Consider the following 16880-nt stretch of genomic DNA (forward strand, 5'->3'; position numbering starts at 1 on the left):
CTAGTCACATATAAATAATAGGTACTTAGGTCTTGGTAAGTAATATAGACAGTACAGTAGGTCTTATCTTAATAATTTGAGATCTCATACATGCGTTCCGATATATCTGATGGCGACTGTACATACAATGGGGTCGCGTATACGAGTACAAAGAGCATTAAAATAGTTGTTGATAGACCAAGTGAGCGAGCTACTATGGTACCTATCTTTATATCAATTTTATGCATTATGTAATAGCGCAATACAGAATTTTTTTTTGACAAATGTGGTATTATTTTTATAGTAATAAAGGTTATTCATGAACCATCTCGTAATTTAAAAAAAACGGACTTTATCTCTAAATCATATGCCTTATATTTACAGATGTGTTAGGTTACAACTTGGTTCGTGAACGTGGTTTAGAAGCAACTTGAGACTGGGTGAGGAGTAAATTGTATCAATTTTTTTTACAATTTTTAGCGTTTATAGGAGAATATGTGGAGCGAGCATTATTCGACGTGTAGTTGTGGGTTCAACAAAAAGATCGCATGTCAATAGTTCTTTATTGTCGTTAAAATTCAATTAATAATCGCCTTTATCGACCATCAACTGTGTGGTCACTTTTTAATTGATTGACGTTGTCAGGTACAGTTTCACTACTCGCCGCCGCATTGTTCATAGCGCATTACTTATCCTATCGAATACAAGATGTCGCTGATTCCTGTAAACTTATGTTTAAAAAAAAAAGACGCTTTACTCTATGCCATATATTGTAGGAAAGGAAGGGTATTCCCTGTCGTACGTCAAAAAATCCAAGATGGTGCCCAAGCCCATGGACAAAAAAGTCTAGCAATAAAATCAACACTTGTCAAAATTTGACATTAGCAATCCACAGTCAGGTGACAATCAAATCAAACCGAACCACTTCGAGTTCAGAGCCATTTCAAACTATATAGTAGTAATAAACAAAGTTGATTTTTGTTTGATTATTTTTTCTATGACTGAGTTTTGATTGTTCCAAATGATAATATCCACAGTTGATAGAATCAACACTTGATACAATCAACATGCGATAGAATCAAGTGTTGATTTGATGTGGACGCGAAATTTGACAGTTGTGCATCTCGAATAAGGCCCAAGGGGACATGTGAAACTAAATAAAAGCTTGTAAAAACACGATGCAATTCGTTGGAAAAACATTACGATATGAGACAAGAAGAAATGAACAGTTAGTAAATTAATTACTTGTTACACATGTTATATCTATGTCACAGTCAAATTGTAAAATTCAGCATTTTACATACGGCCTCGTCATTTTACAAACATGACACGTCATGCAAAGGCGAAGGCAATTGTTAGTGCGCTCAATAGAGTCAACTTTTATACCACACTGCCATCCTCACGGCCACCAAAATCTCAAAGTCATCCAAAACCGAATCAAAGCACCCCACTATCCACGTGGTCTTGTCTGTCCTACCCTTAGAGAGCAATTGCGAAATCGGAGGCCGTTTATAAAAGGCGGATTCTTACAATTTGACTGCGACATGTATATCATAAATTGGTGATTCGGAAGCCGCCCAATGCCACAATTCAAAACTTTATTGGACCGCTTCACCATTAAATTCATACGACACTTTAAGTTTCATTTTACATTCAGACTCGTCTCTTCGACAGATGTATATGAAATAACAATACCCTTGTTGAACGAAAATAAACTGCCTGAAGGGGATGGTGTATATATATAGGTAATATGTATGTATATGGGTACTGTAAAAGAGATACGGTCTAGTTGAGGTGGGGAATATAAACGTCAGTACATACACACATACATACTTATATAGTAAGAGGTAGGTTCAGTTTCCGTCGTTATGACAATGTCCACTAATAATTCATCATTTTAGGCGGGTCTCTGGCTCGTTCACGTAAGAGAATAGCCAGAAATGCCTTTTACCAAAGTCAAACCACCAAAGAAACTAAACCAGTAGTATTGTAACCTCAATTGTTCGGGCGAGTACAGCTATGAGTACTGGTACAACCCTATTTATACTGGTTTAGGTTGGTATACCTTTCTCGTCGAATGAGCAGGTGTGTGAGACATTTTTTGGACACAAAGCCCATTAATTAATTTAGAAATGTTACAATTTAGAAATAAAAATACGGTAAAAATATTTGTTCTACTATTTTTTAAATTAAGCCCAATCAAAAGATAGGTACTTGAAAGAACCGTCTTAGGGGCCATCATTCAACGTGACAGGTTAATGTGCCTAGTATAAAATAATAAATTTAGCATTTAGAACTTGCGTTGAAACTGGATAACGTTAACATCATCTTACAAGACGTACCTACTTACGAGATGCTACATAAGTAGTCACATATTATTTTAATCTGATCCGTAATTTGATTAGCATTAGACTGTAGGTAATTGGCATGTATTTATTAGTCATATTTTTACTACGTGTCGCTGCTAATCAGCTGTCTCTGACACCTATTGAAGAGTTCTTGGCCGTGGTATTAACGGCCTGGCTGCACTCCAGAACCAGAACGTATTAAGTGTAAACTAGTTTCATAGATACATACTCGATTTTGATTTCGGTGGCGGTAGAAAAGTTTGGCTCGGAGCCACGCGTATGAGGAAGAGTGACGTGGCGATAGACTGTTACTAGTGAAAGAAACCTGCTTTGGGTCATTTTATATGAAAGTTTTTCTTAAGATAAGATACCATTTATTGACTTTACAATATGAGTTCAGATAAAATCTAGATTAAGTAACTATTTAGAATGTTAACATATGAAGTGAGTCATTTTCGTTGCTTTTGAGAATATTGTACAGTCAGGGTATAAAATATCGACACGGACAAAGTGACGATTTTGATTTCGGTGGCGGTAGAAAAGTTTGGCTCGGAGCCACGCGTATGAGGAAGAGTGACGTGGCGATAGACTGTTACTAGTGAAAGAAACCTGCTTTGGGTCATTTTATATGAAAGTTTTTCTTAAGATAAGATACCATTTATTGACTTTACAATATGAGTTCAGATAAAATCTAGATTAAGTAACTATTTAGAATGTTAACATATGAAGTGAGTCATTTTCGTTGCTTTTGAGAATATTGTACAGTCAGGGTATAAAATATCGACACGGACAAAGTGACAAAAATATGTACATACTACCCGCCTAAAGTTTGGAAATAATGTCGGGTAGGTAAGTACTAATACATGTTTTTGGCGATTTGGCCGTGCCGATATTTAATACCTTGACTATACATTGGTTACAATTAGTTTTAATGCGTGTTTTCACCCTTAATACGCTTTCCCGCCTAGTCGCGCTTTTTGCTCGCTCTCTTCAGAATCTTCTTAAGCGGGATTCATTGTACTATCATTTCGGAGTTGTATTTCTTATTTCGGAACACCACGCTGCGCTCTAAAACTTAGATTATAGATGTAGATGTAGATGAGTAGAAGAAGAGGGGGGAGGCCTTTGCCCAGCAGTGGGACACAATGGACTCGTTATAATAATATAATAATTTCTTATTCAACCAAAACTGCAATGTAAAATCCGCGGAATACGAGAGGAAAGTTGGTACAGGGAAATGCAGACTATTTATTATATTTTATACGACTTCCTAGTTCCTGTGCAGTGTAATTACGACTGCTGGTGATAATGTTGGGTCTTAGACATACGACATTGCATTGAAAACCAAGTATTGGAAACTCCGGGAACTCTATAACTAATTTTTATGAATGCGCAACATATTAACTAGAATGGACATAATTTAAGGCGGCGAGGCAGACTTCTATAATTGGCTACTTGACTGTTTTTTGTAAATAATGTCAAACGATCTTGATTTTCCTGAGGATCAAATGTCTATATAGGACTCATGGCATTTAAGCAACACAAAGGTCAGAAATGAGAGTTAAAGTCTGACGCTCGCAGTCGACGATTGAAACGCCTCTAACAAAATGATAAGGTGATGTGACGTCACATTACATAAGTCTGTCCTAAATGTATGGAAGATCAAGGAAATTGCCATTTTTAACCCTGAAATATTGCGTTTATGTGTATAGTTGTCATACAATTTATTTTTCAATAAAATGTAAGGAATCGAATGGTACCATTTTCTTTCCTATTTTTTTTTAGACTTCGGAGCCTTGTATTTTTTATAATCTCAATATAATTTTTTAAATTCCACTTTTTTATAATGGATTGCTCATTTTTTATCCATTTAACTAAATTTTGTTATAATATTCAACATGTGTCAAATAACCAATTATTCTAGTTCGTCGCTAAGACAAAACTGTTATTTCATAAGCCGTCAAACTCGAGGGCTCGATATTTCCATTACAATTTTTCTACAATCAATAACTATCCCGTCATGTACAGATGATCAAGACATGTTATTGACAACCTATTCTTAGTTTCTAAAACGGGAGTAGCGATTATGTCATAATTACAATGGAACACATTTTATTTACAATAACAATACACATAATAGATATATACAGTGGTGTTCTTAGTAACTAGCTTACATCTAAAATAGGCCCTTGAGGCACCAAGGATGCTGGCGGCATTTCCGCGTATCACCATGCTGATACCTTGTGCGAGGAAGCCACCAGCTGTTCGGTCACCATACGAGATTTTTGCAAAAAAATTGTGCGCGCTGGAACCCCTTGGGCCTAAAGTTTCAACGCCAAATGGGACAAAATGGTACTCTCTACCGAGGCTCTTATATTTATTGCGTTTCAAAATTTCGGCGCTTTCCGCCTCGCCGCCCGCTTTTACAAATACTTTCAAGATGCCGCCATAATCAGTGAGGTGACTATAAAAACCTCTAGTCGCCCAGAGACCTATAAAAATGATTTCCGTTCCAGTCTATTTAATTCCAATCAAAATGGTATTTGTCTTGGCAAGTTTTGATGGGTGGGCGGGTAGAGGTACATTTTTTTCTGCCGGGTTGTCGCGAAGATAATGCTGTTTCCATTGTCTATAGGGTGCGTGCATGTACCGTAGAGGGCAGCACAGAAGACGTCAAATTTTGGCGCGAGGTGTAAATGTTAAGTGTATGCTTCCAATGTAGCCCACAAGATGGCAGAGCCTACTATGCACAAGAAAACGTACGAGAACGGTAGGCAGATAGCAGCACTTGCTTTGGCGTGAAGCAAAGAGCATATAATCACTACGTCGTGAAGTGTCAATGTACATGTTTAATTTTCCAATTCAGGCCACGAGATGACAGAACCTCCAACGCGCACGCTCCATTCAGGTATGGCAAAATATATGGCGACTTGAAGCGCCATCTATCCAGCTGACAAACTCAAGGACACGATTTGTTTGATCACGGCATGTCCTTGTGTCCTTTCAACTTTTAGGGCTCCGTAGCTAAAGAGTAAAACAGGACCCTATTACTAAGACTCCGCTGTCCGTCCGTTTGTCTGTCACCAGACTTTATCTCATGAACCGTGATAGGATGTATTTTTGTTACCGCTATAAGAACATATACTAAAAAGTACGGAACCCTCGGTGGGCGAGTCCGACTTGCGCTTGTCCGGATTTTAATTCAAATAATTTTCGGACGTAAATAAGTTTAGCATAATTTCTGAATACGTGGAAGACGTTGTAGGAGTGCGTGTTTTGGTCGGCATTTCAGATACCTAATTCGATTTGCAAGAAATGAAATCCGCATTTATCCTCTTTTCATAAAAATAAATAGTTTTAGTTAATGAGATTTGATTACATTTTGAAATCGGTACCCCTAGTGTAAATATTTTCGACAGCGAAACGTGACGTACGCGTTTGCGTTAAGTGTCATTTTGTATGAGATTTTTGACTTTCCAAAACGTCCCGCTTGGCGCGCTGTTCAAAAACCCATACAAAATGAGACTTAACGCAAACGCGTACGTCACGTTTCGCTATCGACTAAAATTACACTAGGGGTACGGAAAACTTCGCTTTTATACAATATAGTTTCCTGTAACATGCTCAATACTTTACGTAAGATTCCGTTCAAATAAGTATTAAAAGTGTAACGTATATTGAAAACGTCGGACGATTCCGATGGAATGGAATTCGGTACACCGAGTACATGTAACGACGTTTTAGTACGCGCGTGTACACATACTTTCGAAGCTTCTTCGAAAATATGCTCTGATTTCGTAGCTAACCTCTTACTGAGGAATGCAAAAAAAAAATACGTTCAAAGAAACTACTTACTTACTTAATGCTGTTCACTGAGCATAACAGCAGCAACAACCATTGTGAAACAGATTCCAAGTTTAACCTGATCTTAGGGCCCTTAAGCCCGTCACAGCCGGAGCGAATATATATGTATGTAAATCCCATACAAAATGTGACGTAACGCAAACGCGTACGTTACGTATCGATATCGAATAAATTTACACTGGGGGTAAAGTGCCCCGAATAAATTTACACTAGGGGTACAATACCGCTAGTGTAAACCCCAAGCTAAATTTATTCGATAGCGAAACGTGACGTACGCGTTTGCGTTACGTCTCATTTTGTATGGGATTTTGAGTTTTCAAAACGTCCCGCTTGGCGCGCTGTTTTTAAATTCCATACAAAATGAGACTTAACGCAAACGCGTACGTCATGTCAAGAAATCGAATAAATTTACACTAGGGGCTCTGTTTAGCACCTACATTGTGAGAGAGACGATTTATACCAAAAATATCGTAATATTACAGAGCTATAAGTATATTTTTGTAGGGGATGTAATTTTTTCATTTCCATAATGAACGTTTCCTTCGTTTGATGTGAAATTTTCGAGGACATTTTGGAAACTTTCAAAAAATCTGAAATATTGACATATACAATATTTTTCAAATATCGGTTTGATATCAGGTGCACGGTAGAATTGGCCTGCAACGCGCGCGCTGACGACAATCTTCTGCTACCGGACTACCTTGCTACGAGCTACGGCCCTACGGCGTAGCGCTATGTAGCAGAACGCTGCCTTGAGACCGGTACTAAAGTATATAGAACTTGTTTTTAGGGTTCCGTACTAAAAAGGTAAAAAGGAACTGTTATGGTGTCTGTCGCATAGCTAAATATCTCGGGAATTATAGGTCCATGGGGTCCCAGCGCGCACAAGTTTATTGCAGAAATCGCGAAGCGTCTGGTTGACGTAACTGGTGACGAGCTGGCCTGCTGGAGCTGGCTTCCTCGCACAACGTAGTATTGCGATACAACGAACAAATGCCGCCAGCATCCTTGGTACAATGCCTAAAGGGCCTATTTTAGATTTAAGCTACTTATAGTAAATACCTCTGTATCTGTTATGTAAATACTCTCGGTAACTACTTACACTATCGATTTGTAATGTTTATAAACAACCTATATTGAAAATAATTTAAATTAATTTATTTGTAATAATCATGTTACGTCTTGTGAGACTGTGGTGCTTCTCGTGCGAACCAATAAATATGAGTAATATAATATATAAATTTTGACGACCGGTTTGGCCTAGTGGGTAGTGATCCTGCCTACGAAGCTGATGGTCCCGGGTTCAAATCCTGGTAAGGGAATTTATTCGTGTGATGAGCATGGATATTTGTTCCTGAGTCATGGGTGTTTTCTATATATTTAAGTATTTATAAATATTTATATATTATATATATCGTTGTCTAAGTACCCTCAACACACGCCTTATTGAGCTTACTGTGGGACTTAGTCAATTTGTGTAATAATGTTCTATAATATTTATTTAGTTATATTTATTAACCTTTCGGCGCCTAGGAAATAAAAGAGATGTGGTCCTTCTCTGGATGAAAAATGGGGGGTAAAGCGCCAATTACATCCACACTACCCGATAACGGACCCGAAATCAGTTCCGATTTCGAGCCTTTAATCGATTTCCGTTTCACATCGTTAACAATATTTGAAATGTAAAATAGTTATTTGTTTTACAAGGTGGTAAAGTTGTTGTTTAACCACTCGTGCTAAAGCGAAAGATTCCAAAATTGAACCACGAGCATAGCGAGTGGTTCGAGAAATGGAATCTTGAGCGTTGCGAAATATTTTTCACCACACCAACGCGAAGAAACTATTAACTATAAAATACCAAAATATTGAAATTAAATCAAATGCAAATTCTACTAGCTAACATAAGGAAATAACTCAAAATTTGTATCTGATTACTTTGCCCACATGTGGATAAAATGCAACTTTTTCATTAGTTTTTGAACAATCAAGAGGGCCTTTACCAGTTGGTGTGGTGAAAAATACTGTGTCTCTAATTGCCAATAATGTTTAATGTTTGATATTTCTACATATGGACAATTTTGTTACATTTCAAATATTGTAATAGATGTGCTGATATTTAGTGAAACGGAAAGAAAATATTTCTCTGGCCCGAAATCGGGTCTGATATCGTGCCTGATAAAGTGTGGATGTAATTTGCACTTGAGGGGAAATACATTTGAATATTCCTATTAACCTTTTCGCCGCCCAGGAAATAAAAGCGACGTGGAACTCCCACTTCGTATGCAGTTGCTGGCACCTGTAGTGGTGGCAACATCGATGAACTTGAGTTCGAGTTGTTGGTGACGAAAGGGTCAAGTATAAACAGTTTATTGTAATTACCTAATCGTTGGCACCATTTGCGAAAACCCAAAACTAATAAACATTATAAACAAATATTTATAAACTTACTCGTGTATAATAATTGTAAATGTGCTTACATTTTAGTGTCTCATGTAATAAAATGTAATTTGTATCGCATAGTAATGTGGCGTGGCATAAGAGCCAAGACCATTAAACAGTCGTCATTTAAGTCGTCGTTAAATCATTTGGTGAATGAATATGAGACGGAAACCTCAATTATATTTTACGGTTACATTGTTATTAAATCGTGTAGGATATTTTATAGTAAATTACGATACAAGTGCGAAAAATAGTAAACCCGCATCGAGCGGAAGGAGCGTTTTAAATCGACTCGAGTTGCGAATTACCTTTTCGCACGTGTCGTACCTACAACGTTTTACAAACGTAGCCTGACACTTTATATTTTCGACATAGTTTCGTAATTTGCTAATTATCGCACTAGTGCGGTCAAGTGGCACCATATGTACTATACAGAATATTAAGTATTAATTACTATAGTCCTTATAACATTTAAAAGGTTAATTTCTTCTTTATGAAGTTGAATTGTTATGAATTGTTATATTTAGTTTAAAGGTTGTCAAATATATATTTTTCGAATTCAACCCCTAAAATGAGGTGAACGTGTTATACGAGCGCGATCAAATGTAAATAGCCTTCGTAGTTTAACTTCACTCTTTAAAAAAAATACCTCTGAAGTTTCATAAACAACTAAACACAACCAAATCAGTCATTTCATTTGAAATTGGTTTTAACTATTCCTAAACTTAACTACTTACTAAATAGATATTTAGAAATTAATAAAAAATCTAGTAATAAAGTAGGTGCTATAAAAGGTAACTGGGTGCGTAGCCACGGCACGTTGATTAAGCACCCTGTGAACTCTATATTTGTGTGTCCAACTTTAATAAAAGTCAAGCTTTTAATATTAATAAGTAAAGCTCGAAATATGATAATGGATGATGATAATGAAAAATATTTAATTAAGTTAATGTGTAAATTATTAATTAAAAACTGAGTAACCAACGGTTCAGGCTACTTGAAGTTCTCCACATCAAGGAACAGCTGCGCTATAACAACAATAGATAAGGTTATGTCCATTTCTAGCTAGCTGTTGTAGGCAAAATGGCCTGCTGTGCTGTTCTATCTGACATGGTGTTATAACTAATCGTAGAAATATATTATGACTTTTTGTTTGTCAAACATAGGTATTATATATAATATTAAAAAATTATGTTGTTGTTAAAAAACAACACGCGTAAAATTGATAATTTTATTGCAGTAAGCTGATTTTGGTACTTTGAAACTTTTAATATTCAGGTAGTTTTCGTTTAACTTTATAATGACAGTTGTTTCGAGTGGTTTTCTAGGGTAAAAAGAAAAAATAAGCTAATGTACCTAAAGTGTATTTGGGTAATTATGGAAACTTCATGATGTCGGGTAAATCCGAAAACCACCCATCATGATATTTTATTTTTTATACTACGTATCCGACAATTTTATGTATTTGTGTTTACCTGAATACACCTTACATATTTTTACTCACCCACCATACCCTGGTAAAATCCTCCGGTCCAGCCCTGCCGGTGATCTTGGCCACAGATCTTGACCCATTAAACACGCCCGATGTTCTGTCGCTTCAAATATTTTTAGAACGGCAGTCGTCGAGTAGTGTCGGTACTCGCGCGGCGCGCGAACGTGGACGGGAGCTCGCCATGGCGTCCCGCGGCATCAGACGGAAGAAGTCCTCACTCTCGGAGGTGAAAGTTGCGGTGGTCGGCGCACCCTCGGTTGGAAAAAGTGGTATGTGAAAATGTGCGGTTAAATGCGACTGGCGATTTTTTGGTGTTTTAATTTAGCAAAAGTTTTACGTATTTTTTCAGCCTAAAGTTTTTGATGGTGCTTTGTTTTTTTTTGCGTGAGCGTTATTTAGCACTATATCAGCAGCATACTTAGTTGTAATTTTGCGTATTAAATAATTTTTAATAAAGAATATTTAATGTATTTAGTATTTACTTGTCCATACTTTAAAAGATTACCATGTGAGTGCGAAAAAATAATAATCATTTCACAAGCAATAAATATTTGAAGAAAAAACTCTTTGATGGAGATTAATAACTAACAAATATAAATATAGTCATCAAAAGTTTCAATATTGAACCCTCGACTTAAATTTTGTGTTATAAATAATTATCTTGCTAAAATAAAATAAATTAAGTAGGTGGTACATATATAACTAAAAAACAATATTGTTAAAGTTGATATTGTTTTCTAATATTTCTCATAATATGTAAAGTCACTCCGTATAAATTATGTTATGTAGTTTTAAAATATTTACGAACGGTACTTGTTCAGTTAATTCAGGAATGTCTTTTCAAGAAGGCTTATTTATGTATAGTTTTCATAAAGAAATAATGTCTTTTGAAATGACAGTCCTCAATTATGACTAATCTAAAATCTTTAAGTAGCATAGACGCCATTTTTTAAGTCAATTACATATTTATTTGCTGGACACACGTTCATCCTCACCTGCAAACTTAACGACGCTACATAAAAGATCTGTTAGTTGCGTTAATAATTCAGTATCACCAATGCCCGTCGTCAATTTAAATAATTCATAATATTGTCCATAAGGGCACCTTCGATGCACAAGTAAATAATAAATAATAGAGCTGTGGAAGCCACGCAAAAATGTGTTGCATGGAAGTTGCGAAGTAAAACACAGTGTTATTGCCTACGTCTTGGCAATTTTTGAGGGTTTTCTAACGTAGTCGAAGGTGCAGCTGAAAATATGACGTTGCGTGAACAAAAGATTTCTTTTGGCTGAGATTCTTGGTAAAAATACTTTTATTTTTACAGAAACAACTTACTCGGTACAAACACAAAAAATCTAAATCTAAAAATAAATAAAACTAATCTTAAAATAAATAATTAAAAACTATCCCCCTGCGGCATGGTGCCGTAGATGCTGGCAGCATTTCCTCGTTGTATCGCAATACTTATTCTCTGGGCGAGGAAGCTGCCAGCTCTACGATTCTTGGTTGTAATGTAACTTTATCTTGATATCTATATCTATATCATTTAAACTACTAGGCCAAGTTTGGTATCCTTTTCGCGTAAATCGAGGATGCTAAATTCATTTATGGTATCATTTTGACACCATTCCAAAGTAAAAACAAAACATAAAAAAAACTTCTTGACGCTAAAATTGCTGAACTAATTTAGTTAAAATTTAGTATAGAGATTGTTTGAGTTCCGAGGAAGAACATGGAATAGTTTTTATCCCTAAAATCATCCCTTAAGAGTATGAAAAGGGAGGTGTAAATTTATATGGGGAATCAATCATCACTGAACCGATTTTGATGAAATTTGGTATAGAGATAGCTTGAGTCCCGGGGAAGAACATAATCCTATGTTCTTTCCCTGACCAGTATTTATTCCAAAAAATAGCCTTTAAAAGTGAAAAAGGTGGTGTAGGGTTGTACGGGGAATCAATAACTGCTGAGCCGATTTAGATGAAATCTACGTAGAACCTACGTAGACATCTTTGATTTAGTTAAAAATGATACCAAACTAGACTTAGAACCTAAACTTAAACAATTATTAACCTCGGACGTCGCGGCGCTGAACCCTGAGACCTCCCTGCATCTAAAATCTGAGTGGCTCTACTTAAATTTATCTTAGGAACACAAAATTCTGACAAAGAAAATCTTTTGTTCAGACAACCGACGCTGTATATGACCTTTTTATGCTTTCCGCACCTTCGACTAAAGTCATCGGGAGTTTAAATAACGGTTAACTTAGTGACTAACTGAACTTTATACTTAATTCGTACAAACTTCCACTCCCCCCAATACACCCCCTTAGGCGATGAATTCCGTGATACAAAGCGCCCAATATAAATCCCTCTACTTTAATAAATTATCTGTGTATCTTACTAAATTAATTACATTCATATCTGTTCAGTGCCCAAAGTTCCATAGAAACATAAATGATCGAAATTCACTATCCCATTCACTGTCCAAATTAAATATGTAATAAAAAGTAGACAAATACACAAGAATATAAGACACACAACATTATCTACAGTCCGTCTAAGCTAACTGTCGAACACGCTGAACAGGAGAAAATGACAAAGAGAGGAGGTGTCATCATGAACGTTATTATATTTCCATGATATTTCCCTTTAACATTTTTTCTTTTCTTTTCAAATGCCATACAGACGGTCACACTTTATCACAGGTTGCCAAAACGTTGGTTATTCAACGCTGTATGGATATTACGACTATGGTCTTTTATGGTGTCCGTCACTATCTATCCCGCGGTGACAGTTTTTTTTTAAATACTACGTCGGTGGCAAACAAGCATACGGCTCGCCTGATGGTAAGCAGCCTCCGTAGCCTATGTACGCCTGCGACTCCTGAGTACATGCGCGTTGCCGACCCTAAAACCCGCCCTTCTCTTGTTGAGCTCTGGCAACCTTACTCACCGGCAGGAACACAACACTGTGAATAGGGTCTAGTGTTATTTGGCTGCTGTTTTCTGTAAGGTACTTCCCAAGTTAGGCTCTGCTCTAGATCTGGAATGACATCCACTGGCTGTGCCCTACCACACAAAGCGAGATGACATTCACAATGCCCATACCTCTCTTTTGGACGTAGTTTAAGGACGTACCCGGGACGACGACGGGACGTCCAAGTTATTTTATCACGAGAATAAAGGTATCCATGATACGCCTTTTTTTTATACTACGTTGGTGGCAAACAAGCAAACGCCTGCTGAATAACCTAGATAAATCATTGAATCAACATTAACACACCACGAATATCGCAACATATTGAAAGCCGATTGAACGGCGCGCGATACACGCATAATGGCAACAAGCATTCTCTAAAAATATCAACAGTTGTAATATTTTAATCTTATCACTTTCCCACGCATACGAGATTCATACCGGCCCTGAAAACGCCGAATGTGCTCCCTTTAGAAGTTTCGGCACATTCGCGGTTTCGATTCACAAAGATTCGAGTGAGTCACTTGTATCAATCTGAATATGATAAACAAGGTCTATGCCACGTAACACATCTTAAAAGCGGCTGAAACAATTTTTATGTGTTTATTTTATTAGCGATTCCCATAATAAATAAACAAATGTAGGTAGTAAACAATCCGTTAAATGTCAGGCCCGGAAACAAGCTCTGGCAACTTTATATTATTATGATATTGGGCATAGCCCAAAACATCTAGATTTATAAAGGTCAGAAATCTATACTTCTTGAGCAGTGATGGCTAATAACACTTCTCTAACTAGCCAACCATACACAAGGAAGAAACAATTTTAAATTTTAAATTAATTCATAATTCATTTATGTATTGCTTTTGTGGGTTTACCTATTGGTTTTATAGCAGAAAACACTTCGTCCGCCACAAACCCAGCTAGGGCACTGCATTGTTAAGTGCCTATAAAATACAAAAATAGCATGCATTACTTAAAACATCTCATGCATAAATTTACATAATCTATAGGCAGTGACTACTTAAAATTATAATTCTTTTTTTTTTAATCATAAAAACAATTGGTAACTAGAAAATCGTTAAGCTTTAAAAAAATGTCTCAGTCTATTGCTTTTATGTGCTCTTAATGGACACCTGCAAAGCCTCGTACAATTTATTTGAACCTCAAGTTCAATTGTTATAGCGGACCTATAAACTATGACAAACAAAACGTAAGCAGCTTATAGTTCCGTTTTGTTATCAATACGGAGGATGAATTCAACATTGTTTTATGTTATTATTTATTTTAGTTTGTAACATAAGTATAAGCCGTATTTGCCCTATTGCCCTCAGCCGGCTCAGCACATGAGCTCCGCGACAGTATCTCGTCTGCGATATAGACTATCTAATCGAATGAATTAATATTGTTAGAAAAACACGGGTAGTCCATCTCGCGTGCGAGATACTATCACGGTGCTCCTGTGCTTAGCCTTCTGGAGCTCAATCCGAATCGAGAAAGTAATTTGCATGGTTATCATATTATTATGGTCATGGATATAAACCATGTCAGTTTTGTTTAAAGCGATAAAGACAACTGAACATGTCACCGGTATGTTTCATGTGGTGTGTTTTAAAATTTGACTGCGGTATCTTGTTGAATTGACAAATTCATACCACAATCTGCGGCGGTATCATGGTTCCATTTTTATCACTTGTCGCTATGCCCGTCACTTTCGCACTAACATACTTGTTAGAACGTGACAGGCATGGTGACTAATGATAAAGAGACGACCATCTTAGCCCTACTGTAGGGTTAAGATGGTCGGCTCTTTATCATTTGTCACCATACCTGTCACGTTCTAACAAGTATGTAAGCGCGAAAGTGACGGGTATAGTGACAAGTGATAAAAATGGAACAATGCTGCCACCGCTGTGTCATCGGTCTGTCATGTGTGAAAATTTGACTGTTTAAAATTGGGCTCATATATATTGTTTGTCTATCAGAAAAGTAACCAAATTGTATAAAAACAGGCGACAGTTTGATCTAAATTGTGTTGTCAAATGCATGTGCCAAGAGTTCAATCCAGTTTATCGCACTTGCGCTCGCTAGTAGGTCAGGCTAGGTGGCAGCCGTGACCCTACCTGCAAGTTCTAGTTCTAGGGCGACAACTGAACTTTGAGGATGTCAACAATGTGCTAAAGAATTTTCAAACATTGAAATGGTCTCCGTACTTTTTTCTGTACGTTTATTACCAAACCTTATTTTTATGACATATGAAATAGACGCCAATGAGGAACGTAAACGTTAAATGAAACACTATAGGTGACCTTAGTGCTAAGATGGTCGGCTCTTTATCATTTGTCACCATGCCTGTCACGTTCTAACAAGTAAGTGCGAAAGTAACGCATGACATGAAAGGTGATAAAAACGCGACCAGATACCGCTGCTGACCGCTAGAGGCGTTGTAAATACAATTCTCCGCACACACAATATAGGTATACTTTTCGAGTTTTATTTCTGATATAATTATTGCTATGTTTTTAAGTACAAGTCAAGTCGGTTCCCTAACATAAGCATCAACATTTCTATACAATTAGTATGGCTACTTGGTTACTTAAGTTGGGGCTCCGACCGTATACTTAGAAAGGGTCAGCATTGTTTGGCGTGAAGTTAGGCACATTAGACCCTAAAGTAACCGATATATGTGACATACAGCCCGTTTATTCATTTATCAGTATAGTAAATTCTCAAATCGCGGGGATCTTTCTCTTTTACTCTCACTAAGACGTAATTAGAGTGACAGAGAAAAATGCCCGCAATTGTCGAAGTTCGATTTTCGCGGTTATAGCCCAGACACTCAGTTAAAAACATCGTGTAATAAAAAGATCGCCAACAGTAAAAAACATTAAGTAATCTGAACGTGAACTAAGTGGAAGCTTGCATGAGAATTTTCTCATGAAAGTTTCCAGAAATTGCGGATATTTTATGTTCTGCAACTTGGAGATTGCTAGGGCGTGATAGTGCAAGAAAAATGTGTAAGTACCTATCCCTGGCGTTTAAAGCTGTTTATAAATAGAAGTCAGTTCAATACATTTTGCCGAATGGTTTTAGATGTTTCCGACAGTTCTCGGAATTGGTTTTTCAACGGCGACAAACGTTAGAGTTGAACCAAGCTATCAAAGTGTGGCAATTATGGAAGGTAGAGGCAAGGAACAGAAACTTCTTAGGCAGAATTGTGGCAAAAGTGTCCAGCTGTCAGCTATAAATAATAGTTCTAAATTTCGTAGCGCTAGAGTAGCTAAGAACCTAGGCGTTATTGACGGAGTGAAGTGCGCTGTCTATGATTAGATTTTTGTCTCAAGTATTCTAGATAGTGTAGCGCCACCTATTTATGGTTTTTGCCGGACACTTTTTGGTATATGGAGATTTTGTTCCTTGCCTCTACCTTCCATAGTGGCACTTAATTGGTAACAGAATTTTTACATTTGAACGTATAATTAACTAGCAGGTGCCGGTGATTTTTAACAGACAGAAAACCTTTTTAACGAACAGTGTTTGAAGTTCGAGATTGATATAAAGAGGGAATCAGGGTGAGTAGTCAGATTATACTTTTTTCAAAATGTCCGAAACACCCCCTTTTTTTTAACGTTATTAAATATTATATTTACAATAACAATATTCATAACCTTTAAGTCTAAGGAGAGAATTGGCCTCCTTATGTGTGTTCTACCGCTTGTACAATGGGCTGTGCTCTGAAGAATTGTTTGACATGATGCCCACGGCTACTTTCTATCACC

General features: G+C 36.9%; 1 protein-coding gene across 1 annotated transcript in view; it reads left to right on the top strand.

The window, feature by feature from the left end:
* The first annotated feature begins 9388 nt into the window (after positions 1–9388).
* LOC133522172 (ras-related and estrogen-regulated growth inhibitor) overlaps positions 9389–16880 on the top strand; it is a 33527-nt gene continuing 26035 nt past the window's right edge. The window contains exon 1 of the mRNA XM_061857437.1: positions 9389–10391. Within this exon, the coding sequence (XP_061713421.1) occupies positions 10304–10391 (88 nt within the window). The 5' untranslated portion in view covers positions 9389–10303. The remainder of the gene's footprint in view (positions 10392–16880) is intronic.

The sequence above is a fragment of the Cydia pomonella genome, chromosome 1 (assembly GCF_033807575.1).
Source record: "Cydia pomonella isolate Wapato2018A chromosome 1, ilCydPomo1, whole genome shotgun sequence".
Lineage (NCBI taxonomy): Eukaryota > Metazoa > Arthropoda > Insecta > Lepidoptera > Tortricidae > Cydia > Cydia pomonella.